General features: G+C 42.2%; 1 protein-coding gene across 1 annotated transcript in view; it reads left to right on the top strand.

Annotated features, from left to right (window-relative positions):
- Positions 1–26,146, top strand: part of arhgef19 (Rho guanine nucleotide exchange factor (GEF) 19) — a 35,862-nt gene that overhangs the window by 7,399 nt on the left and 2,317 nt on the right. Inside the window, exons 2-15 of the mRNA XM_024384536.2 lie at positions 9,215–9,877; positions 10,093–10,548; positions 10,715–10,856; positions 11,002–11,087; positions 11,324–11,580; positions 11,984–12,144; positions 19,677–19,829; positions 20,811–20,940; positions 21,128–21,202; positions 21,349–21,438; positions 21,719–21,882; positions 22,094–22,252; positions 22,344–22,423; positions 22,655–22,759. Coding sequence (XP_024240304.1) covers positions 9,217–9,877; positions 10,093–10,548; positions 10,715–10,856; positions 11,002–11,087; positions 11,324–11,580; positions 11,984–12,144; positions 19,677–19,829; positions 20,811–20,940; positions 21,128–21,202; positions 21,349–21,438; positions 21,719–21,882; positions 22,094–22,252; positions 22,344–22,423; positions 22,655–22,759 — 2,719 coding nt within the window. The 5' untranslated portion in view covers positions 9,215–9,216. The remainder of the gene's footprint in view (positions 1–9,214; positions 9,878–10,092; positions 10,549–10,714; positions 10,857–11,001; positions 11,088–11,323; positions 11,581–11,983; positions 12,145–19,676; positions 19,830–20,810; positions 20,941–21,127; positions 21,203–21,348; positions 21,439–21,718; positions 21,883–22,093; positions 22,253–22,343; positions 22,424–22,654; positions 22,760–26,146) is intronic.

The raw sequence follows: 26,146 nt of genomic DNA, 5'->3' as shown, positions 1-26,146 counted from the left end.
AAACTTAGTCATAACATGATAACTAAACAATGTGGATATACTATGGTTTTTTGCTGTCAGTTAATCGTTGAATGATGGACCTACTTGAGTGATAGTGTAACGAAGGCACTGAGAGTCGGGAAGCAAGTTCAGGGAGTGAGTGATTTAATCAATAAATGAAACATAATACAAAAACAAGAAACACGAACAACGCACAGACATGGAACAGAAACAATGACGACTCGGGAACAAACCGTAGGAGTGACTTATAAAGGGCAGGTAATCAAGGAGGTGATGGAGCCCAGGTGAGTAGCATTATGCGCTGATGCGCATAACGATGGTGACAGGTGTGCGACATAACTAGCAACCTGGTGACCTAGAGGTGACCTAGAGTCCGGAGAGGGAGCACAAGTGACAGTACCCCCTCCCCGACTCAAGGCTCCGGCCACAGTAAGCCGACCAAAATGACGATCCCAGGGATCAGGAGTTGACCGGTCACCTCTGCTAAGGCACAGGTGCACGGCGACCTAGAGTTCCGGAGAGAGAGCATACGTGACAGTTCCCCCTCTTCGTCGCGCGGCTCCAGCCGCAGGACGCCAACCACAGGGACGATCCCAGGGATCAGGAGCGGACTGGTCACCTCCGCTGAGGCACAGAAACCTGACGGACCGGCTGAGACGTGAGAGCCTGATGAGCTGGCTGAGACCTCCCCGGTTGTCTCGGTCGAGGCATGGGAGCCTGTCGAGCCTGCTGAGGGAGCATGGTGACCTACTGGCGCTGGAGAGAGCATGCATGACAGAGCCCCCTCCCCGGCTCGTGGGGAGCCTGTCGAGCCCGCTGAGGCAGGGGAACCCATCGAACCCACCGAGGCATGGGAATCCGACAAACCAGCTGAGGCCTCCCAGGTAGCTCCGGTTCTGACACCTAGTCCCGACATCACCACACAAACAAAAATAACAAAAAACAAAAAAAACTTTCCTGATGCTTCCCTTAGGCGAGGTGTCATAATGTAACGTGTGCGCTGAGAGTCAGGAAGCAAGTTCAGGGAGTGAGTGATTTAATCAATAAACTAAACATAATACAAAACACGAACACCGCAGAAACAATGACAACTCGGGAAGAAACCAAAGGGAGTGAAATATAAAGGGCAGGTAATCAAGGAGGTGATGGAGTCCAGGTGAGTGTCATTATGCGCTGATGCGCATAACGATGGTGACAGGTGTACACCATAATAGCCTGGTGACCTAGAGGCAGGAGAGTTTGCACAGGTGACAGATATATATATATATTTTAATTCGAGAGTGATGTGCCTTCAGATTTACAACTCAATTTACTGCAGTACACCCCTCCACCTCTTCACCCTCCCCTCCAGCCCGTTCCTTCACCTTACCTCCATACTCCCCTGTCCTCCCTCCCCTCCATCTCTCTGAGTCTGGAGCACCTGCCCCATCACCTGTCACTCAGATTGTGTGTGTGCGTTGTGTGCACTTGTGCCTGAGTGTACACATATGCATTGGTGTGGTTGGCTGGAGGTGTATCTGACTATGTGCATCTACATGCACTGCCACTGCAGGGAAGCCAGACAGGAAGCTGTGCCACATCCTTCCCATCCATCCAACTGTTGCATGCAATCCTAGCTGTATGGCTAGCCCTTAGACAAACGGTCTGGCTTTGAATTAGGAGAACTGAACATGAGAGGAGGGGTAGGGTGGTGAGACCTACACAGCTTTTTGTATTATGTTAAATGCTTTGCCCTCACTATTTTGCTTTGACCTGGTTTCCAAAATGAGTTTTTTTTTGTTTGAGAAATCATCCCACCCATAAAATAAATGGAGCGGGGCAAACCACTTTCATATCCTTTGGTTTAGTAGCAGCTCTTTTTTCTGTTGCATGTGGAAAGTCCAGTCCCTTTGTTTGTCTCCTGTTGCAGATTACTGAGAATTTTTAGAGGAATGACGAGAGCCTAGCTATTCAGGGAATGTGCAAAGTGCCTGCATTTGTCAAAGGTTCTTGTTTGGGGGCTGGTCGGTAATGAATTTGGAAGTTAACTTGCTGGCCCTCTTCTGTCAGAGCATGAAGCAATCACTAGTCGAATGTCTCTATCATGTACATATAATAAAAAAATACTATTGATTATTGAACTTTTGACACATTTTCTGTAGTGAAATCCTGTTGATACGTACATTGATCAAACTTGGAAGGGCAGGAAGGATACATCTAAACATTCATAGCATAAAAAAACCAAACAGCATGTTCTTTTTCCCTGGATGATATCTCATATTTTGAAAGTATTTGAAAAAGATTAGATTCACAAATGAGCGTGAGCAGTGGGGCCCTGGGGCTAGGTGTGAAATGCCCTTCCTAACAGTGTTGCTTGCACACCTGTGCAAGAGCTGAAGCTAGAGCTGAAGCCTGCAGGCTGTTCCAAGCACTGAGTTGGCTATGGCCCCAGCCCACAGCATCTAACATGCTATGGGGCAGGTTTCACACATGCACAATAATACATTTCTGTCCCACAATAAAGTTCAACAGTTTTTTTTATCAAAGAGAGTTGTACAGTGTTCTTCATGAGTTAATCCCTTCAGTTTTCCCTGTCAGTTTTCTGTTAAAAAATGAACCCCAGATATGGCTGCAAGGTACAGCGTCTAATTGATATGCCAACTTGAGAGAGAACTATAGAGTACTTTGTCCTCGCTCTAGTTCACCTCCTAATCCTAATGATGCTGTGCTTTTTCCTTCTCCGTTTTTTAAATTCGTTTGTAGCTTCGCCCCACAGGCAAAACCTACAACATGGTCAGCTTCGAGGTGGGTTCTCTACCTACCCTGATCATGTTTCAAAACAAGCCGCCCTCAGTTGACTTGTCCATACCTGTCCAGAAGATAAAGGAGAGAGTAGGACAAAAAAAAGTCTTGGCTTGGTTCCAAACTGGAGGAGAGAAAGACAGAGAAAACAGACACAGGGAATGAGAGAATACAATACTTGAATACAAGAGATGCATCAGCAGAATGTACAGTGGCCCATGATCAGATCATCAAACAATCTTTGATTGACAGTTTGGGTGCAGAGAACACCTACAAAGCTGTTTTTTGTTTTGTTTAGTTTTTTACCCCCTTTTCTCCCCCATTTTGTGGTATCCAATTGTTAGTATCTTGTCTCATCGCTACAACACCCATATGGGCTTGGGAGAGGCAAAACACAACCCAACCAATCCCCACTGCTTCTTAACACAGCACGCATCCAACCCAGAAGCCAGCTGCACCAATGTGTTGGAGGAAATGCCGTGCACCTGACAACCTGGTTAGCGTGCACTGCGAGATGAGACAAGGATATCCCTACCAGCCAAACCCTCACGTCACTAGGCCCTGGCTGCGACAGAGCCTGGGCGCGAACACAGAGTCTCTGGTGGCACAGCTAGCACTGCGATGCAGTGCCCTAGACCGCTGTGCCACCCGGGAGGCCCTACAAAGCTGTTTGAGTGGATCTGACAAAATGTTGTTGAAAAGTACAAATATCTCAGGCCTTCCGTTTGCTTTGTGATGGCAGGTCTGTAGTTCATCAGTAGCCTACTTTTTATATCTGAATTGAGTGAAGAAACAAGTGTACTTCCTTTCATAAACTCAAATTCCTTTTGAATTCTTTCAAATACTTTGAGGGTTTGCTTTAGCCAGCCTGGAGTGCTAGGTGGGTGGGATGACTTTTTTATTTTTTATTGGTTCATTGCAGCAGGGAAGCTCTGTTGCAATGAACAGCTCAAGTTTTTTTAATGATTTCAAATAGTATTTGAACCCAGGTCTAAAACTCATCCCCCTGACTAAACCGAGTATGTTGCTCTTCTTCCCTCACCCAGTCTGTCTCTTTGATGGGGGGGAGAGGGGAGGAGGGGTAGTATTGTGGAGGGGGCAGGGTGTACTGGTGCCCGAGAGGGGGAAGGCAAAACTGCACATGTCTTGTCATTTACATGCGAGATTCTACACATTTTTGTGGGCTTTTAAATAATATATTGTTGTTTGTGCTGTCTGTTAGCTGGAATCCCGACTCTCGAGCAACAAGTCCGAGATTGTCGGAGGTCAAATATTTAACAGGACACCTTTCTTATGTTTTGTCTCTTTCAGTCAAAGACAGCTGAAATCACTCTCTCGCTAGGCTCAGGTGTGTCTGTCCCCCAAGGTGCTCCTTGTATGTCCATTGTTTGTGTCAGGGTAAGCCAGGTTGTCAGTATGTCTTAATAGGGAAGGAGTAGCTGCCCCAGGCTCTGAACAGGATTAGGACCCACACCAAGTATCAACATTAAGGGAGATTTCTTTCTGCTCCATGGCCTCAGAACCTCACCTGTGGGTCTGGAGCAGACAAATGAAAATCTGAATGCCCCTTTTTAAAAACATCTATCCAGCCTTTCATGTCTATAACTAGACACTTTAGTCTTTTGATTTTGAGAAAATGGTCGCAGTAGGTGGTTCCGAGTGTTTGAAGTTGCAATCGCTTTTCAGGTGGGGTTTCATTGTAAATACATTTAATGTAATTTTCATCTCAGTATCCTCTTGCACCCAAGGGATATTTCCAATCACAAATTAATCTCCTCACATTCTCAGTGATAGTGGAGGAAAAGTTTGACAATCTCCTCCAGAGTGCTATACCCTCAGTTTGTCCTACTGTCCGATACCACTTTGCACATAGAAGATTAATTACTATAACTCAACTTGAATGGGAATGTGCTATGCTGCCTCACCAGCATGGTGGAGAGTCCAATTTTGTGAAATACTGTATATATTATGTCTATGGCATAGTGGCAGAGTCCCCCAGTCTACTACAGGGAAATTAGTGTCCTGATGTGACAGGGCTTCACTGCCTTCTCACACACATACAGGATGGGGTCTCACCACACTGCCAGGCCACTCCACTCCGCCTGCTCAAACACACACATCCCATAACAGACCCCATAACTCTGGATGAGAGACATGAGGGAGAAGACGCACATCTTCAGGACAGGTCTCTGTCTGTCCCCTGACTTATGGTTACCCTTTGAAACTGGAAAAAGATAAAGAGAGATTTATGCAAATAGTTTGATATTGAGGAGGACGTGCTGTTGATCAATCTAAACAGTGACACCAGTCATCATACCCTATATTATTATTTACCACTTAAAATGTGACTGTCACAGTGTGTTTTGTTTATCTGCAGTGAGTCCCATGATTCCCATGCCAGAGTGAGTGATGTATGACTATGACTAGGAATGAAAGTAACTTTCAATAAATTCCCTGGTTTTCCTGAAATCCCGGTTGGCGGTAGCCCGGCATCAGGAGGGAATAAGCAGGAAATCCGGAATCCTCCAACCAGGATTTCTGGAAAACCAGGGAATTTATTGAAAGTTCCCGGAATTTTGCAACCTTAACCATGACATTATTACCAAAGAGTTCAAACTATGCTAACATGCTAACTTAAAGTGACTGATGATACAGGCATGGAGATTTTTATAACGATGCATCAAAATTGAATTTATGGTATCCATGTTATGAGTCTGATAAGGGATTACGCCGTACATTAAAAAAATTGAACATTGTTCTTTAATCAAAACTGTTATAAAAGAGATTCCAGTGTACTAGCTACTCATTAACAATGTAGACATTCTTTCTTATTGTGGCCTATTAAAATTACAGGGGAAACGCCTACGCCAAAGTCCATAACACTCCCAAATAACACTATACAACCAAAGGCACATTTTAAGCCTTTTGAATGGAATACATAACTTACTCGGATGCATTTATGGAGATGCCCTTGTTGGTAGTTCTGAGTCGATTAGGTGTCTACATGGAATGGGCAGACATTGGACAGATTTTTCTGTACAGCACTTTGATATGGCAGGGTAGCCTAGTGGTTAGAGCGTTGGACTAGTAACCGGACTAATAACCGGAAGGTTGCAAGTTCAAACCCCCGAGCTGATAAGGTACAAATCTGTTGTTCTGCCCCTGAACAGGCAGTTAACCCACTGTTCCTAGGCCATCATTAAAAATAAGAATTTGTTCTTTAACTGACTTGCCTGGTTAAATAAAGGTAAAATATCAGCTGATGTACGAATGGCTATATAGATACATTTGACTTGACATTGCAGGGTTGCAAGGTGTTACATGTTTTTCTGTATGATAGTAGGGACACAGTGGTAGACTGGATATGGACAGGTTATAGACCATAGAGAAAGAGTGACTTGAACTGGATACTGTCTTATTGTACCTTTATCAGTGGCGGTCGGTGCCATTTAAGATGAGGGAATGCGATTATTTTTGTTCATGAAAAGGCATGGCCTTTTTCTATTACAGCAAAAACAATCGTATTCCCTCATCTTAAATGGCACTGACCGCCACTGATAAAGGTACAATAAGACAGTATTCAGTTCAAGTCACTCTTTCTCTATGGTCTATAACCTGTCCATATCCATGCACCCAATTCAATGTAACATCAATAGATTTATACTACATGATACTCACATTTTCCCTTTATCCATCATGAGGTTGCTACAACCTAGCCTATGAATGAAAGTTTGTAACGTGCACACAGGTCGAGAGAAAAATCATTAGGCCCTAATCTATGGATTTCACATGACTGGGCAGGGGCACAGGTATGGGTTGACCTGGGAGGGCATAGGCCCACCCACTGGGGAGCCAGGCCAAGCCAATCAGAATGAGTTTTTCCCCACTAAGGGGCTTTATTACAGACAGAAATACTGGGCTGGTGTGGGCTCCTGAGTGGCGCAGTGGTCTAAGGCACTGCATCTTAGTGCTAGAGACCCTGGTTCAATTCCAGGCTGTATCACAACCAGCTGTGATTGGGAGTCCCAAAGGGCAGCGCACAATTGACCCAGCATTGTCTGGGTTTAGCTGTCACTGTAAATAACAATTTGTTCTTAAAATACACGTGGTTGTGAGGCCAGTTGGACATACTGCCAAATTCTCTAAAACAATGTTGGAGGTGGCTTATGATAGAGAAATGAACATTAAATTATCTGCCAACAGCTCTGGTGGAAGTTCCTGCAATCAGCATGCCAATTGTACGATCCCTCAAAACTCGAGACATCTGTGGCATTGTGCTGTGTGACAAAACTACACATTTTAGTGGCCTTTTATTGTCCCCAGTACAAGGTGCACTTGTGTAATGATCATGCTGTTTAATCAGTTTATTGATATGCCACACCTATCAGGTGGATGGATTATCTTGGCAAAGGAGAAATGCTCACAAACAGGGATATAAACAAATTTGTGTACAAAAATGGAGAGATATTAGGTTTGTGTGCATATGGAACATTTCTGGGATCTTTTATATCAGCTCATAAAACATGGGACCTGTTGCGTTTATATTTTTGTTCAGTATAGATGTTTTTTACACTTGGAACTGACAGGTACACTTAACCTTATTCATTGTTTCCTCACACGTTCAGGTGCTAGAATTATTAGTCAATTAAGTCAAGGTCAGAATACTGCGTATGTAGACGCACACATTTCTTTGATTTCCTCTCCAAATGCGTACCGTACCTTGCTGGCACTGGCATTTCCCCATGTTCAAGGCCAGAATACGCATAGAGAGAAAAGTACTCAAGCTACATGCATGTAACTCCAGTCTGAATTCCCCCCAATTTGTTTATAGTAAGTAACACTAGTGTAAAGTGCCGACCTAATTTTCAAGGCTCAGTGGGGGAATCATTTGTGGGTCACTCTCTCTTTTTCTCTCCCTCAATCTCTTAGAATCCCTCTCCCTTCTCTCGGTCTCTCTGAATCTCTAGACTGCTGATCATGTCATAACAACCAGGTTAAAGATTAAACACTGTGAGAGATAGATGGGTCTATATTGTCAGGTGAAAGGTGACGAGGACTGAATATGTAGTTTCACTTGGTTTGGGCGCACTTTGTGAAGGGTTATGGCTGAATGTGTGTGGCTCTGGCCTGGTTCAGCATGCCATCAGTAGATAAAGGAGGTTTGTGTGTGTGTGTGTGGGGGTGGGGGTGGGGGGTGGGGGGTAGAGGATAAGTACAGGGGCTGAGAGCTGTGTGTGGTGCAGTCTTTAATTAGAGCAGGAAGACACTCTCAGCTGCAGCACAGAGCCAGACCTAGAGGAGAGGGGGTGGGGGGTTTCATGCGTCCATGTTCAACTGCCATTTTGCTCCAATGAACAGACATCTTCCTTAGCGAGTATACAGTACATCTTTCACACTGCCACAACAGATTGTTACACAATGTGTGAGAGATAGAACAAACTGAAAGTATTTCAGGAAACATACTATTTGATAACAGTATACATTACAAAACCATGACAATTATTTGTGAAGGGGACCTGATTGGTTTGTTTTGGCATACACAAACTATAAACAAACTAGCGGTTGAGTCGTTTTGTACTGCATTTGGTACTTGGGCTACAGCAGGTTTGCTTTATGTACAACAGCAACACCTTCCATATAAGGATATAACTGTCTCCACCAGTGGTTAATAACTGTCTCACTCAGTATTTCAATTTAACATATCATGTCTCATATAGAGGGAAGCCTGAATGAGAGACCACATGTTGAAATGTTCCTTTTAATAGTGATTAGTGAATACAATATAGCCTACACTGAGTGCACACATCATTCGATATTAAACTGATTATGGCACTAGGCCAAGTATGGAAATAGTCATGTAAACACCTTACTCTGCTTGTCATAATAAGGTCAAAATCGAAGTAAGCATACGTCGATTAAAACACCTTGTTTTTCTTTTTTCTTTCAAATTATTAGACATGTAAACAGTTTAATCAGCACTCCGGCTGTGAATTCGATCTGCACATGTGCCAGCACCTGTAGGGCAAGCCTCCCTTTTATGTGCGAGTGAAGTGAGTTTAACATGCAAACCTTATATGTCCAAACACAGAATCAAATACCCGTGCAAAAATAACATGGTCACTGTGATAAAGCGTTTATTTTCATTGCCGATTTTCTGCATTTATTTAAGTCCCACCAGGTAGCCTGATTTCAAATATGTCCATGTAAACAGGATTATTAGGGAAATGGTTATTCTTGCAAAGCATGTCAACGTTTTAAACACACTATTATATTAATCTGACTATCCATAATAATGGTATTATTGTGTGCATGTAACCATGCTCAGTGGGTGCTGTTTTACCAGATATGGCAAGAGGATACTATGTTAGCATATTGAAGTTTATTGCAAAAACTTGTTTCTCCTTTCTTCTGCATTTCCCATGTGTTCTCTCAGTCATGCTTCCCGGGTATGGATTCTCCCCTCTCCCTGACTTCCAGCCTCACCTCCATGTCTTCCGTTGCCGAGGAGAGTGTCCCAGCATGTGGTTCCCAGTCTCAGGCGAGTCCCAGGCTTTGAGCGAGGCCCGGGACGACAGGTCTCTCCTGCGGCAGTGCCAGCACAACCACATCGCCGTGTGTCAGCAGGAGCGGCAGCCGCCTGTGACCCCCAGCGACAACGGCCATGGATCACCTACTGCAGACACTCAGCACTCCACCCCTTTGCCTCTGAATCATTGCAAACACACAAGAACTGAAGCAGAAAATGGCGGCTGGAGGAGTAACACTGATCAAGACACTGATACGGACCTGAGTTCAGACTCTCAGATGCTAGGGGGTGACGTTGAGCTTTTTATCCGGGAAGATAGGAGGACTGACCCTCCAGGGCAAGAGAAGTGTGAGAGACCCATGGTGGTGTCGACGGTGTTTCGTCCCCTCCATACAGCCCTCAGCCTGCCCCTGTTCCTCCCTCTGTCCTCCCTGTACAGGGACACAGACTACTGTAACTCTCAGTCACCTGGCTCTCCATCCTCACATGAGCCTCCGGAGATGCAGACCCCAGACACCTGTCGACCCCAGAGGAGGACGTCACAGGGTTCACTCAAGGAAAAGTCTATCCGTAAGTACAGTATCTATCCATTCCACTTTGTCAACTCCCTGTTAGTCCTCATCAGGAGAATGTTTCTTTCCTTCTTCATTTTGTCATCTGTAGGACATAAAAATCACACTTCAAATCTTACTTCTGAAATATTTTGTACAAGGCCTATTTCCAATATGACTGGCTGTAGTTTGCAGAGAAGTCTTCACCTCAGTCTTTTTTGTGTTGTGTCCTAGGGCGTAAGATGCGAGTGTACTCACCAGACAGCCTGAGTGACGATTCTTTGGCCAGCCCCATTCTGGATGGCGACTACCTCTTCTCAGGACCCTTCGATTCCTTCCTGGAGGAGGACATCGGGGGAGACCCTGTAGATGCCACGAGCCCCTCATCAACAGGGGGGACACCCAACCCCCGAAAGACTCCACCTTTTTCCGCAGAGCCGCTGCAGTTGTCAGAGCACTCATCTGTCTTGAACTGTGGGGCTGTAGAGAATTCCTCGGCCACCGGAGGAAGCTCTTTAGCCCGCTCCAGTATGGCGGAACACGAGCGGCGTCGCTTCTCAGCCTCAGAGCTGATCTCACGGCTACAGCTTTCCCAGAGGAAGAACTCGTTCACACTAAAGCTTGGCAAGTCGCTGTCAGCTCGCGTGGCCTCCCGCGACAGGCAGAACCCCAGCAACTTCAGCCCTGACTGTGAGTGTCCTGCCTCAGGGTTGAGCACCACTGCAGTGGGATGTGTTAGACATTATGTTTTTGACAGCAAATGCTATAACCAATTTAGCAAACGCTGGTTTCTATGTAAGAGTGGTTGAGTGTTTGCTAGGTTCCTTCCACCTCCATCTACTTTCTTCCTCTCCAGATAAGTCCACTTCCAGGCATCGTGGCTCAGGTGGTGCCAGTGACAGCGCCCCCCATAGTCCAGTAGGACCTACACCGCAACTGCCATCTGCTGACAAAAACACGCAACAACATCGACGTAGCACCGGATTCACAATCAAAAAGTGTGTTTTAACAGCAAAAAATGGGTGTATTACATCAAAGTTAAACTCACAAATTTCAACTACAAATCTTAGCTGGAAGTGAGTTGTAAGGTTGTCCACTGTGAATAACACTGTTATAACGACTATAAATACTACCTTCCCACAGTTTGAGGAAGAAATCCATTGAGGATGATTGGTGCACTCCTCCCACAGTCAGCAGATCCAATCGTCTGTCACGGTTTCTCCCCAGCTGTGAGTCTTGTGTCAAAAATTTGGTTTATTCCACCTCCCTTCTCCACCTCAATTATCAATGGTATTTATATGGCATTGCAATGGTATCCACACTCGTGCAACCACATGCTACATAACAACATAATATCTGAAAGTATTTTTTTTTAAACTTTCTGCAATATTGATTTTAATTCTCAATCACCCCTATGTACTCTTCTTACTCAAATTCTCATCGCTCTCTCTTTCTCTCTCCTCAGCAATTCTGTACCAGGAGTACAGTGATGTTGCAATCAACCGAGAAATCCTGAGGCAGCAGGGGGAGGAGCCGGGTGCTGAGGAGGAGGGGCTAAGGGAGGAAGGGGCTGGGGAGACTCCATCTCCATCTAATCTGTCTCCATCCAGCTCCTTTTGCTCGTCACGAGGCTCCGCCTTCTCGCTGTGGCAAGACATCCCTGATGTCCGGTCCAGCGGTCAGCTTGACAACTTCAGCAACGTGGAGCGCAAACTACAGGAGGTGAGAACATGGGGATGACATCAAGCCATATTGGGATTTGGGAAACACTCATAGAGATGGATAGAAGGTGTGCCCAATATCCTATCTTTTGTGGAAAGTGCAGCCTCTATCCATGTCTATGGTAGCACTACAGGGTTTTAGCATGTCCAATTAGCCAGCCAAGTTGATCTGTTTCATCTATGGGATGGATTACCTATTTTGTTAACATAACATATTTTGATTTGTGGTCATAACATTAAATTCATAGATTTTCCCAATATGTCTCATGATAACGTCATGATTTTAATATTTAGATAAAGTATTTCATTTTTCATATTTAGATAAATAAAGTATTATGTTTTTAATTGTGAGTGAGAGGTGTGCCTATTGCTTCCTAAAGGCCCATAATGTCTCCTCATCACAGGCCAAGTTTGAGCTGGTGACATCAGAGGCGTCGTACATTCGGAGTCTGACCATCGCAGTGGACCATTTTATGCTGTCCCAGGAGCTGGGGGAGTGTCTGGGGGCCCAGGACAGACAGTGGCTCTTCTCCAAGCTCCCCGAGGTCAAGGACGTCAGTGAGAGGTATAGTAAATGAATGTATGTCATGAGATTCTCTGTTTTTTCTGTCTTGGTTTTTCTTATTCTTCTGTTTCTCTTCAAATCAAATTTGATTAGTCACAAACAGGTGTAGACTAAGAGTGAAATGCTTACTCATGGGCCCTTCCCAACAATGCAGAGAGGAAAAAGAGAAATAATAGAAAAATAATAACACAAGGAATAAATACACAATAAGTAACGATAATATATACAGGGTACCAGTACCAAGTAGATGTGCAGGGGTATGAGGTAATTAAGGTAGATATGTACATATAGGAAGAGATAAAGTGACTAGGCAACAGGCAGTGGTGTAAAGTACTTAAGTACATATAGGAAGAGATAAAGTCACTAGGCAACAGGCAGTGGTGTAAAGTACTTAAGTAAAAATACTTTAAAGTACTACTTAAAGAAAATAATATACTTTTTACTCCATACATTTTCCCTGACACCCAAAAGTACTTGATACATTTTGAATGCTTAGCAGGACAGAAAAATTGTCCAATTCATGCAATTATCAGAAGAAAATGCCTGGTCATCCCTACTGCCTCTGATCTGGCAGACTCACTAACACAAATGCTTTGTTTGTAAATGATGTGTGAGTGTTGAAGTGTGCCCCTGGTGATCCATACATTTTAAAAAACATTAAAATCATGCCGTCTTGTTTGATTTAATATTAGGAATGATGTATACTTTTACTATTGATACTTAAGTATATTTTAGCAATTACATTTTACTTTTGATACTTAAGTAGATTTAAAAACAAATCATTTTTGAGTTTTACTCAAGTAGTGTTTTACTGGGTGACTTTCACTTTTACTTGAGTCCTTTTTTGTTAAGGTATCTACTTTTACTCAGGTATGACAATTGGGTACTTTTTCCACCACTGGCAACAGGATAGATAATAAACAGCAGCAGCAGCATACATAAACATAAACAGTAGCAGGAAGGAACTCACAGACAAGGTAATAATACACGATTCCAACATGGATCGTCTACTCAGGGAAAACAGGGTGATGAAGGAGTCGCTACTATACATACAGAGTCATAGCATGCGTGGAAATCATTTTTTTTCTGAGATTCCTGATGACGCATCCAATAATCCAGAGGGTGCGATCAGAGAATTCATGCAATCCGCCTTGAAACTTCCTATGGAGACTGTAAACAAGGTGGCTTTCCACCAAGTACAAAGACTTGGAGCTATGACCGACAAGACCAAGGGTCCCCGACCGATCATCACAAAATGTGAACACTACCAACAAAAGGAGCTGATCAAAAGCAGGGGAAGGGAGCTTAAAGGGACCAAATTCGGTCTCAATGACCAATTTCCAAGGGAGATAAACAAACGTCCTAAGAGACTGTATCTGGTACAAAGGCAACAACGAGAGAAGAGTAAGCATGACTTTATCATTGTGACATTGACAAACTCTTTATAGATGGACAGCTATTCCGAGACAGCTCCATAACACCATGGCTGTACTAAATTCTACAGGGATTTCAGGTTACGAAAAAAAAGAAAGTATGGGAACTGTAAAAATATTTGAACATTATGAAGTGGATATGAACACACAGGTACTCAATTACATGCGCACTTACACATATGGACTTACACACACACACACAGCTGATCTCGCTCTCGTTCTTCTTCTCTCCTCTCTCTCTATTGTCAATAACAGTTTTATAATTTTGTGTTTGTTTGTCTATCTTTTTTATGTATTTGTCTACAAGTTTATATATGTTTACAACAAGCAAGGGGAGATATCAGAATAATAACATATTGTACTGAATACATTTGTACTGTAGTGAGAGTAATGCAAGGTCTATTTTATGATCATGTGAAACGTCAATTGCTATGGAAATGCTGGGATGTGTTTTTCGATGATGTTAAAGATAATTATGATGCAACTATGACGGTGATACGATATGGATTACAATTATCATCATGAATATTAAGGCTATACGCACTATATATTACACACATAGACACTCAACCATGCAAATTGACAGATGTATTATGGACATAACACATTATAGTCTTACTCTTATACAGACATCATGCACACTCTCACCAAATCACATCTAATATCATACACATCAACCTACTCAGATTTACTACACACATAATATCTTGTTTCAATTTTATAACATCTGTGGCATTGGCTCACAGGCAAACAGGCAAGGGAATAAAACAAATATTGCTAGAACCTACTTCTTGAATTCTAAATATCAGACATTTGAAAACTCTAGTTTTGACCGTCATAATACCTCTGATGGCAGTAACTTTAGAAGCACTAATTATGGTCAATTTAGACTGAGAATAGTATCTAGTTATGGTAAGGGGTGAAATAAGTATAGCCAGTTATAATTATAATGGTTTAGCAGATTGTAAAAAAAGATCAGTCTTTACATAGCTAAAACAAAAGGAATATAATATATACTGTTTACAGGAAACTCAATACATCCTTAGATGAAGTTGTGTAGAAAAAGGAATGGGGTGGTGGAATCATTTTCTGTCATGGACAAAGGAACTCAAATGGTGTGATGATATTAATTAACAACAATTTTGATCTGAACGTGCAAATAGTCAGGAATGATTCGCAAGGAAGGTGGATCCTTTTCAATATGAAAGTGGACAAAAAAGAGATGGTCCAAATCAGGATAATCCATACTTCTTCAAAATAATTTATATCAATTTATTGAATTTACAGGCAACAAATGATCAATTAATTATGGTAGGAGACTATAACACAGTGTTAAGTACCTCATTGGACCGTAAAAGTAATCACTCTACAAACTATCATCACCGTGCCCTGAAGGAAATCACAAATATTATGGACACATTAGAAATAGTGGATATTTGGATACTAAAAACTAGTGAGATATACATGGAGGAGACTTAATCAAGCTAGTCGTCTTGACCACTTTCTTGTCTCTTTCTCTCTTGCATCAAAGGTTAAAAAAGTTTTAATAGGAGACAGAATGCGATCTGATCATGATCTAATTGGCATTCACAAAACTCTTATAGATTTTCCACGTGGACGGTTATATTGGAAATTTAATCAAAGTTTACTGGAGGACAACTTAGTTAAAAATAAGACAAAATCATTTATAACTGAATTTTTCCCGTATAATATAGGTTCAGCAAATCCCTTTATTGTTTGGGATACCTTTAAATGTACCTTCAATTCAATATTCATCAATAATTTTAAAAAGCAGTTTCTGGCTAAAGAGACAAGACTAACAAGGGAAATCCATGAACTAATAGTACAGGTAGTTAGCAATAAAAACAATACTACAGAGATGCAAAATAAGTTGGAAGAAAAACAAAAAGAACTTGAGGAACTTATTCAAGAATGATCTAATGTAATCTATTACAAAAATAAAGCAAACTAGATGGAATATGGAGAAAAATGCACAAAATTCATCTTGAATCTCCAATACAGGAACGCTAACAAAAATAATTTGCAGAAACTCGTTACTGAAGACGGAGTCATCTTTGATTCTCTGAATTGTATTTTAAAAGAGGCAGCTAACTATTTTAGGCAGATGTTCTCTTTTCCGTCTTATCCTCTCCCACTGAATGAAGATTACAGTAAGGAATTCTTTCCAAAATATCTAAAAAATGGAAAATGAACAAATTTACAAAAAGATCAATGCGAAGGCCAAATTACAGAGGAAGAACTGTTTGAGGCTATTAAATCCTTTCAGTCTGGAAAAACCCCAGGGCTTGATGACATACCGGTATCAAGCGTTTTTTGATATTCTAAAAGCTCCATTGTTAGATTTTTTTAAACTACTCCTATATAAATGGTAGTCTGACAGGTACTTAGCAGGAAGGTCTTATTTCTCTATTATTAAAACAAGACCCAGATGGAGGCCCCTTACACTTCAATATTGTGATGCAAAAATACTTGTGAAATGCATAGCACTCAGAATTCAAAGGGTTTTACCAGGTATTCTTCATCCTGATCAGACAGGTTTTTTACATGGACGATACAATGGAGATAATATACAACAACTACTAGAAATAATAGAACATCATGAAACATCTAAGAAGCCAGGCCTGGTATTTATACAGTGCCTTGCGAAAGTATTCGGCCCCCTTGAACTTTGCGACCTTTTGCCACATTTCAGGCTTCAAACATAAAGATATAAAACTGTATTTTTTTGTGAAGAATCAACAACAAGTGGGACACAATCATGAAGTGGAACAACATTTTTGGGATATTTCAAACTTTTTTAACAAATCAAAAACTGAAAAATTGGGCGTGCAAAATTATTCAGCCCCCTTATTAAGTTAATACTTTGTAGCGCCACCTTTTGCTGCGATTACAGCTGTAAGTCGCTTGGGGTATGTCTCTATCAGTTTTGCACATCGAGAGACTGAAATTTTTTCCCATTCCTCCTTGCAAAACAGCTCGAGCTCAGTGAGGTTGGATGGAGAGCATTTGTGAACAGCAGTTTTCAGTTCTTTCCACAGATTCTCGATTGGATTCAGGTCTGGACTTTGACTTGGCCATTCTAACACCTGGATATGTTTATTTTTGAACCATTCCATTGTAGATTTTGCTTTATGTTTTGGATCATTGTCTTGTTGGAAGACAAATCTCCGTCCCAGTCTAAGGTCTTTTGCAGACTCCATCAGGTTTTCTTCCAGAATGGTCCTGTATTTGGCTCCATCCATCTTCCCATCAATTTTAACCATCTTCCCTGTCCCTGCTGAAGAAAAGCAGGCCCAAACCATGATGCTGCCACCACCATGTTTGACAGTGGGGATGGTGTGCTCAGGGTGATGAGCTGTGTTGCTTTTACGCCAAACATAACATTTTGCATTGTTGCCAAAAAGTTCAATTTTGGTTTCATCTGACCAGAGCACCTTCTTCCATATGTTTGGTGTGTCTCCCAGGTGGCTTGTGGCAAACTTTAAACTACACTTTTTATGGATATCTTTAAGAAATGGCTTTCTTCTTGCCACTCTTCCATAAAGGCCAGATTTGTGCAATATATGACTGATTGTTGTCCTATGGACAGAGTCTCCCACCTCAGCTGTAGATCTCTGCAGTTCATCCAGAGTGATCATGGGCCTCTTGGCTGCATCTCTGATCAGTCTTCTCCTTGTATGAGCTGAAAGTTTAGAGGGACGGCCAGGTCTTGGTAGATTTGCAGTGGTCTGATACTCCTTCCATTTCAATATTATCGCTTGCACAGTGCTCCTTGGGATGTTTAAAGCTTGGGAAATCTTTTTGTATCCAAATCTGGCTTTAAACTTCTTCACAACAGTATCTCGGACCTGCCTGGTGTGTTCCTTGTTCTTCATGATGCTCTCTGCGCTTTTAACGGACCTCTGAGACTATCACAGTGCAGGTGCATTTATACGGAGACTTGATTACACACAGGTGGATTGTATTTATCATCATTAGTCATTTAGGTCAACATTGGATCATTCAGAGATCCTCACTGAACTTCTGGAGAGAGTTTGCTGCACTGAAAGTAAAGGGGCTGAATAATTTTGCACTGGATTTGATTTATAAATGCCTGGATTTTTCCAATTTCGGTAATTCTCTTATAAAATGGGTAAAAAATGATGTATAGTAGCCCCAGGTGTAAAATAGTAAATAACGGCTACTTCTCAGAGAGTTTTGAATTGTCAAGAGGAGTTGAAAAGGGTGTCCTCTGTCACCATATCTATTTGTTATGGCCATCGAAATGCTAGCTATTAAAATCAGATCCAATAACAAGATTAGAGGATTAGAAATCCAAGGTTTAAAAACAAAGATGTCCATGTATTGATGACTCAAGTTTTATATTAAGTCTGCAAGCTAGATCCCTGCAATGTCTCATTGAAAATCTAGCTAACCTTTCTGTACTCTCTGGACTAAAACCTAATTACAATATTATGTATTATGTATTGGACCTTTAAAAAATACAACTTTTACATTACCCTGCAGTTTACCTGTAAAATGGGCTGATGGTGAAGTAGACATACTTGGAATTCATATCACAAAATATAAAAATAAGCTCTCCACAATTAATTTCAATAGAAAACTTGTAAAAATAGACAAGATCCTGCAACCATGGAAAGGTAAATACTTGTCTATTTATGGAAAAATTGCCCTGATTAACTCCTTAGTCATATATCAGTTTACTCACTTCCTTATGGCGCTGCCTACTCATGATTATTCATTTTTCAAATCATATGAGCAAAAAATATTTTGCTTTATCTGGGACGCCAAACCAGACAAAATAAAACGTGCCTATCTATATAATGAATATGAATTGGGTGGGTTGAGATTATTAAATATAAAAGCACTAAACCTCTCTCTAAAAACTTCATTTATTCAAAAGTTTTACTTGAAGCCTAAATGGTTCTCAAGTAGATTTCTAAGAAAAGCTCATCCATTGTTTTAAAATTGCCTTTTTGCCTTTGTGCAGATTGCCATGTCTCATTTTTGTTTAATTGAAAACTATACTTTTTTCAAAGTATCTCTCTTTTTCAAACAAAATAAAACATGATAAAAAGTATGTTTAAATGACACAGAGGGGCAGTGTTTTTACAACTAATGCCGGTTTGCCTGAGGCTGATGCCGTGCAGGTTTGTACACATGAATATACATACACTCTCATTCAAATAAACGCATACAAGAACACACACATATATGTAATAGTGCCAGACATGCACACAAACATATACAGTTGGCATTGCTGTTAGGATTTTAGTTATCCTTGGTGTCCTTTGTTTTAAATGTATTATATATTTATTTGTATTTTTATTTTTTGCAGTGTTGTTTGCTATTTTCTTCTGTCTTCCTTTTTTCTCTTTAATTGTATATATTTTCTTTCTTCTTCTTCTTGGGGGGTGATTGTGGGAGGGGTCTCGAATGGTTGCAGGACAGCTATTGGGGAACTGTGTGGGGATCTTGGAGGGTTCGGATTCACGTTTGGCCTGGTGGGAGATCTGTCAACGCGCCCCTTGAGCAGGGCATTGAACATGGATGCTTCTGTGTGTTGCTCTGAATGGGAGTCTGTTGGATGATTGGTCTGATGTAGTTGTTGAGCGGCTTCACTGCAAGTATATTGTTTATTTCGGATATTCAATAATATATATATATATATATTTTTAAAGTAGCAGCATATGTGATGAGTTAAAAGAGTTAGTAACAAAAGGGTCAATGCAGATAGTCCAGGTAACTGGTTAACTATTTAACTTACTATTTAGCAGTCTTATGGCTTGGGGATAGAAGCTGTTCGGGGTCCTGTTGGTTCAAGTCTTCGGTATTGCTTGCTGTGCCGTAGTAGAGAAAACAATCTATGACTTGGGTGGCTGAAGTCTTTGAGCATTTTTAGGGGCCTTCCTCCGACACTGCCTGGTATAGAGGTCATGGATGGCAGGTAATTTAGCCCCACTGCTTTCAATATCTCTCTCTGTTTCGATCCCACGCTCGATTTTCTCTGAATATTTCACTTTCTTTGTTACTCCCTCTCTTCCTTTCTCTCTCTTCCTTTCATCTCTCTCTCTCTAGGTTCCTGCAGGACCTGGAGCACAGGCTGGAGGAGGACATCTTGCGTTTTGACGTGTCTGACATCGTCCTGGCCCACTGTCCCGCCCTGCGAAGGGTCTACCTCCCCTACGTGACCAACCAGGCCTACCAGGAACAGACCTACCAGCGCATGTTGTGAGCAGTCTTACTTTGTGTGTAATCTATTTTGCTTTGTTGCACATTTGAGACCGTAAGTATAATGCAAATTATGTTGCTTAGTGCCTAGTACACACGCTCGAATTGTCACTTTGTACATATGGATATCGACGGTGTGCAGGTTTCTGTTCCAGCCCAGCACTAACACACCTGGTTCAACTGATCATCCAGACCAAGTGTGCTAGTGCTGGGTTGGAACGAAACCCTGTAGCTCTTCAGAAACAGGGTTCATGACCATAGATATATGTGAACCGATTCAGGAAACTAGGCGTATATTGCAAGTCACGACTTCACAGGAGAGCCGTTTGAACTTAAGAAAAATGTTGTTAGCTAGCTAATGACAGCCTAATGAATGTGGTTAGCTAGCTAACATTGAACCTGGTTGGTTAGCTCCCAGCACTGTGGCATTGTTGGCACTGTTCGTTGTTGTTTAACTAGCTAACGTTAGCTGGCTGGCTTGTTAGCTAACGTTACGTAACATTGTTTGAATTTACACTTTGTTTACATAGCTAGGTTCGTTGTTTACCTAGATAGCTATATGTCTTAAGATAAAGTGTACTGTTAGCTAGCTAGCTAACGTTAGTTGGCTGGCTCCCTAGCTGACGTTATTATTCATATTTCAGAGCCATTTGCTTTTCTAATTAGAGCCAAATGTTAGCTAGATAACATTGAACCTGGTTAGTTAGCTCCCAGCACTGTGGCATTGTTGGCACTGTATTGTCGTTTAATTAGCTAATATTAGCTGGCTGGCTCGTTAGCTAACGTTACGTGATGTGTGTACAACACCCATTGAATATGGCCAGTGTCAGTAAACATCTGCAAAAGAACATAATAAAATTGTTGCCAGCAGAGTTGGTTAGGCTGTTTTCAAGTCACATATACACATATATCTCCAATCCATACCAGTGAAGGTTTTTTCTGTCCATATTGCTAGATTTGAAGCAATTTTTGTCTCTGTAGACAGGAGAATGCTCGCTTCCCAGGTATCCTGGCTCGTTTGGAAGAAGACCCCATCTGCCAGCGTCTTCCCCTCGCCTCCTTCCTCATCCTCCCCTTCCAGAGGATCACACGGCTCAAGATGCTGGTGGAGGTATGATAGAGCACCCTTGTTCACCATAGAATTAAACTATTCATGACTGGCTGTAGGGACAAAACAATTACTCAACCTTACATCAAGTTAATGACCAGTGAATAAGCAAATATACAGCAGCAGGCTTTGCAGTGTCCTGAGGTGAAAGTTGAGATCCAAAATGTTCTATCTTCCTTCTATCTTATAGAATATCCTAAAGAGGACAACACCAGGCTCTAGGGATGAGGACACAGCCACCAAGGCCTTCAATGAGCTGAAAAAGGTAGCATAAAATAAAACATATACCAAAAGTTGAAGTTTGGTACATTTTTAGTCGTTATACAAAATAAATAATAGAGAAATGGTTAAACTTTTTACTAATAGACTATATTGCCTAAAACATTGAAATAACCGTTCTTATCACAACAGATTATAAAGGAATGTAACTCCAGTGTGCAGTCAATGAAGAGGATGGAAGAGCTCATTCACCTCAATAAGAAGATCCACTTTGAGGGCAAGGTAGATGACAACATCTCTCGTTAGGAACAACCTCATTCATTCTCAGTACACCTACTGTATACTCATGTACAGTATATTCCCCTTTCCCCTATCCACTGCTGAGAATCAATGGTTTTGGACAACAACAAATCCTATTTCTTATTATTGCCATAGTATGGATTAACCATATAATGTTTGCCCATTGTAGATTGCAAGTAAAGAAACCGCATGCCTCTAACCCCAGTAATAATTAAATAACTGTTCATTCATGCTCATTAATCACATACATCTCCCCTTTTAGATATTCCCTTTGATCTCCCAGTCTCGCTGGTTGGTCAAGCATGGAGAACTGCTCGAAGTGGACACACAGACCATGAGTATTTCTGGGTCAAAGTTAAAGTTGCCCACAAGGCCTGTGTACCTGCATCTGTTCAATGACTGTCTTCTGCTGTCCAAGAGGAAGGAGTGAGTACTAAAGATGTACAATGTAGAGGGAGAATAGAAAGAAAAGTGTTTTATATGTATGGCATAATGCCATGCTACAGTATGCTGAGCTATGCTATGCTCTTCCACACTATGCAACACTATGTATGGTGTTACTGTATGTCATAAATGTTGGTTGATTGAGTGATGCATGGCATACATTGACAAATTCCTGTCTCTGGTCTGTCTGCAGCACGTGGAAGTTCATGGTGTTTGTTCACGCTAAGATCGGGCAGCTGAAGGTGAAGGACCTCAGTCAGAAGCTTCAGGGCATCTCAGGTTTCATCTTCCACCTGCAGCTGTGTGAGGGCCGGCAACTCAAACACCAGATCCTACTCAAGGCCCACACTGAGTGAGCTGCTATACATACCACTATCATGATATGTAATGGTAGTGATAAAGTAGGAACTGACAGCCTCTACGTGGGTTTTGTTTCTTCCCAGGAGTGGGAAACAAAGATGGATCACAGCCATGTTCCCCTCTGATCCATTGGAAGATATTGAGCAGGCCACTGAGAATGATGGTAAGTAGCTGCTTTATCAATAGTCTGGATAAGCAGTCACATCTTTCAGTGCTGATTAAGTATTTCAATTACTTATAAACCAACTTCAGTCATGTCCCTGAGCTTCTGTTGTTTCATTTACTGTAACTTGGAAAATATTGCATTACGTTTTAAAATATTTTAAAAATAGATTTTAACGGAAGTACAGCCTTTTCAGTAATTTTATACACCTTTGGTTGTTTCTCCTCTCAGATCTTTCCCAAGTTCAATGCATCAAGAGTTACCAGGCCCAAGAGCATGATGAGCTTACATTGGAGAAGGCTGATATTCTTCAAGCCAAGACCATTACAAGTGATGGTGAGAAACTCCCTTTGGCAAGCTCACATTAAACTCTATCATCATAAACAGGTTCAATCCAAGATGGGCAGGTTCAATCCAAGATGGCGTAGCAGTCAGACATATTTGTCCTTCGTCTTGTCGTGTCCCATGTATATATATTTTTATATATTTTTCTTTGCATATCTTTTAATATTTTTCTAAACCCTTACTTCAAAATACTCTCCTGCAACCCACCTCACCCAATGTGGTGTGGACCTGCTTTTTCTCTAAAGTATTTTTCTCTGCCTCTATTACTGGAATCTCTCCAACATAAACTAGCCAGATAACTAGCCAGCTAACGGTCATCAGCTAACCTCTAGCCAGTTTGTACAAAGCAATTCAACCAGAGCCTACCGGACCTATTTTTCTCTCCAAATCTCCGGATTCCTATCGCAAGCTCTGAACCTTCTCACCTTCCGACCTTCGCAGTTAACGTCCCCTGAATGCTATCTGTCTAGAGCACAACGGACTGTTGGCTTACGAGGCCCATCAAATACATTCCGAAGCCACTAGCTAGCAGTCAGCTATCCTTTGCTAGCTGTCATCAGCTACATTTATCCCGGACAACTCTCGCCAGTCTGTACAGCGTGACTCAAACCAGAGCTAGTCGGACTTATTCTTCTCCATATCTCCGGATTCCTATCGCAAGCTCTGAACCTATTATTTTTTTTTAATTTTTATGTTTAATTGTTTCTTTTTTTTATTATCATTTTTTCAACATTTTTATTATGATATTTTTCCCCCACCTGGAATTATAGCAGCTAACGACCCCTGAACGCACAGCCGCAAATCTGCGGCCTGCTAGCTATCTAAAGCACATTGGACTGCTGGCTTAAGAGGCCCTTCGGACATATTTCTAAGCTCACTATACATATTTTGCCAATTGGCCTGGTTTACCACACGGAGTCCTGCTGATCCGTCCGCTGATGTAACTGCACGAGGGGGCCACAACAGACTTTCCTCCTCTAAGGCCTTTCTGTTAGCCTGCTAACCCTGTGCCGCTAGCTGCCTGAAGCCACGCACTGGACTTGTATGATCACCCGGCTACGCATGCCTTTCCCTAACGTCACCATGCCGTGTCGATTGCTGTTCTGGTTTGTAACTATTGTTTTATTTCACTGTAGAGCCTCTAGCACTGCTCAACACGCCTCGGCTAACAATTTAGTTCCACCTCCCACACACGCAGTGACATCACCTGGTTTAAATGCTATTTCTAGAGACAATATCTCTTTCATTATCACTATATGCACAGGTTTACCCCCACTGTATTCACATCCTACTATACCTTTGTCTGTACATTATGCCTTGAATATATTCTACCGTGCCCAGAAATCTGCTCCTTTTACTCTCTGTTCTGAACGTACTAGGCGTCCAGTTCTGTTAGCCTTTAGCCGTACCCTTATCCTACTCCTCCTCTGTTAATCTGGTGATGTAGAGGTTAATCCAGGCCCTGCAGTGTCTACCTCCACTCCCATCCCCCAGGCTCTCTCATTTGTTGACTTCTGCAACCGTAAAAGCCTTGGTTTCATGCATGTTAACATTAGAAGCCTCCTCCCTAAGTTTGTTTTATTCACTGCCCTAGCACACTCCACCAATGCGGATGTCCTAGCCGTGTCTGAATCCTGGCTTAGGAAGACCACCAAAAACCTTGACATTTCCATTCCTAACTATAACATTTTTCGACAAGATAGAACTGCCAAAGGGGGCGGTGTTGCAATTTACTGCAAAGATAACCTGCAGAGTTCTGTCTTACTATCCAGGTCTGTACCGAAACAATTTGAGCTTCTACTTCTAAAAATGAACCTTTCCAGAAACAAGTCTCTCACCGTTGCCGCTTGCTACAAGACCACCCTCTGCCCCCAGCTGTGCCCTCGACACCATATGTGATTTGATTGCCCCCCATCTATCTTCTGAGCTTGTGCTGCTAGGTAACCTAAACTGGGACATGCTTAACACCCCGGCCATCCTACAATCTAAGCTTGATGCCCTCAATCTCACACAACTTATCAATGAACCTACCAGGTACAACCCCAAATCCATAAACACGGGCACCCTCATAGATGTCATCCTAACTAACTCACCCTTCAAATACACCTCTGCTGTTTTCAACCAAGATCAGCAACTTTTCAGGGAAGTTAGGAACCAATATACACAGGCAGTTAGGAAAGCTAAGTCTAGCTTTTTTAAACAGAAATTTGCATCCTGCAGTACAAACTCAAAAAAGTTCTGGGACACTGTAAAGTCCATGGAGAATAAGAGCACCTCCTCCAAGCTACCCACTGCTCTGAGGCTAGGAAACACTGTTACAACTGACAAATCCGCTATAATTGAGAATTTCAATAAGTATTTCTCTACGGCTGGCCATGCTTTCCACCTGGCTACCCCTACCCTGGTCAACTGCCCGGCACCCTCCACAGCAACCCGCCCAAGCCCCCACCATTTCTCCTTCACTCATATCCAGATAGCTGATGTTCTGAAAGAGCTGCAAAATCTGAACCCCTACAAATCTGGAGATTTAGACAATCTGGATCTAGACAATCTGGATCCTCTCTTTCTAAAATTACCTGCCGAAATTGTTGCAACCCCTATTACTAGCCTCTCTTTCGTATCGTCTGAGATTCCCAAAGATTGGAAAGCTGCCGCGGTAATCCCCCTCTTCAAAGAGGGAGACACTCTAGACCTAAACTACTACAGACCTTTATCTATCCTACCCTGCATCTCTAAGGTCTTCGAAAGCCAAGTTAACAAACAGATTACTGACCATTTTGAATCACATCGTACCTTCTCCGCTATGCAATCTGGTTTCTGAGCTGGTCATGTGTGCACCTCAGCCACGCTCAAGGTCCTTAACGATATCATAACCACCATCGATAAGAGACATTACTGTGCAGCTGTATTCATCAACCTGGCCAAGGCTTTCGACTCTGTCAATCACCACATTCTTATTGGCAGACTCAACAGCCTTGGTTTCTCAAATGATTGCCTCGCCTGGTTCACCAACTACTTCTCTGATAGAGCTCAGTGTGTCAAATCGGAGGGCCTGTTGTCCGGACCTCTGGCAGTCTCTATGGGGGTGCCACAGGGTTCAATTCTCGGGCCGACTCTCTTCTCTGTATACATCAATGATGTCGCTCTTGCTGCTGGTGATTCTCTGATCCACCTCTACTCAGACGACACCATTCTGTATACTTCTGACCCTTCTTTGGACACTGTGTTAATTAACCTCCAGACGAGCTTCAATGCCATACAACACTCCTTCCGGGGCCTCCAACTGCTCTTAAACGCAAATAAAACTAAATGCATGCTATTCAACCGATCATTGCCCGCACCTGCCCGCCCATCCAGCATCACTACTCTGGACGGCTC

This window comes from Oncorhynchus tshawytscha, linkage group LG22 (assembly GCF_018296145.1).
Source record: "Oncorhynchus tshawytscha isolate Ot180627B linkage group LG22, Otsh_v2.0, whole genome shotgun sequence".
Lineage (NCBI taxonomy): Eukaryota > Metazoa > Chordata > Actinopteri > Salmoniformes > Salmonidae > Oncorhynchus > Oncorhynchus tshawytscha.
Note: the sequence above shows the minus strand (reverse complement) of the source record. Positions and strands in the feature narration are given on the sequence as shown.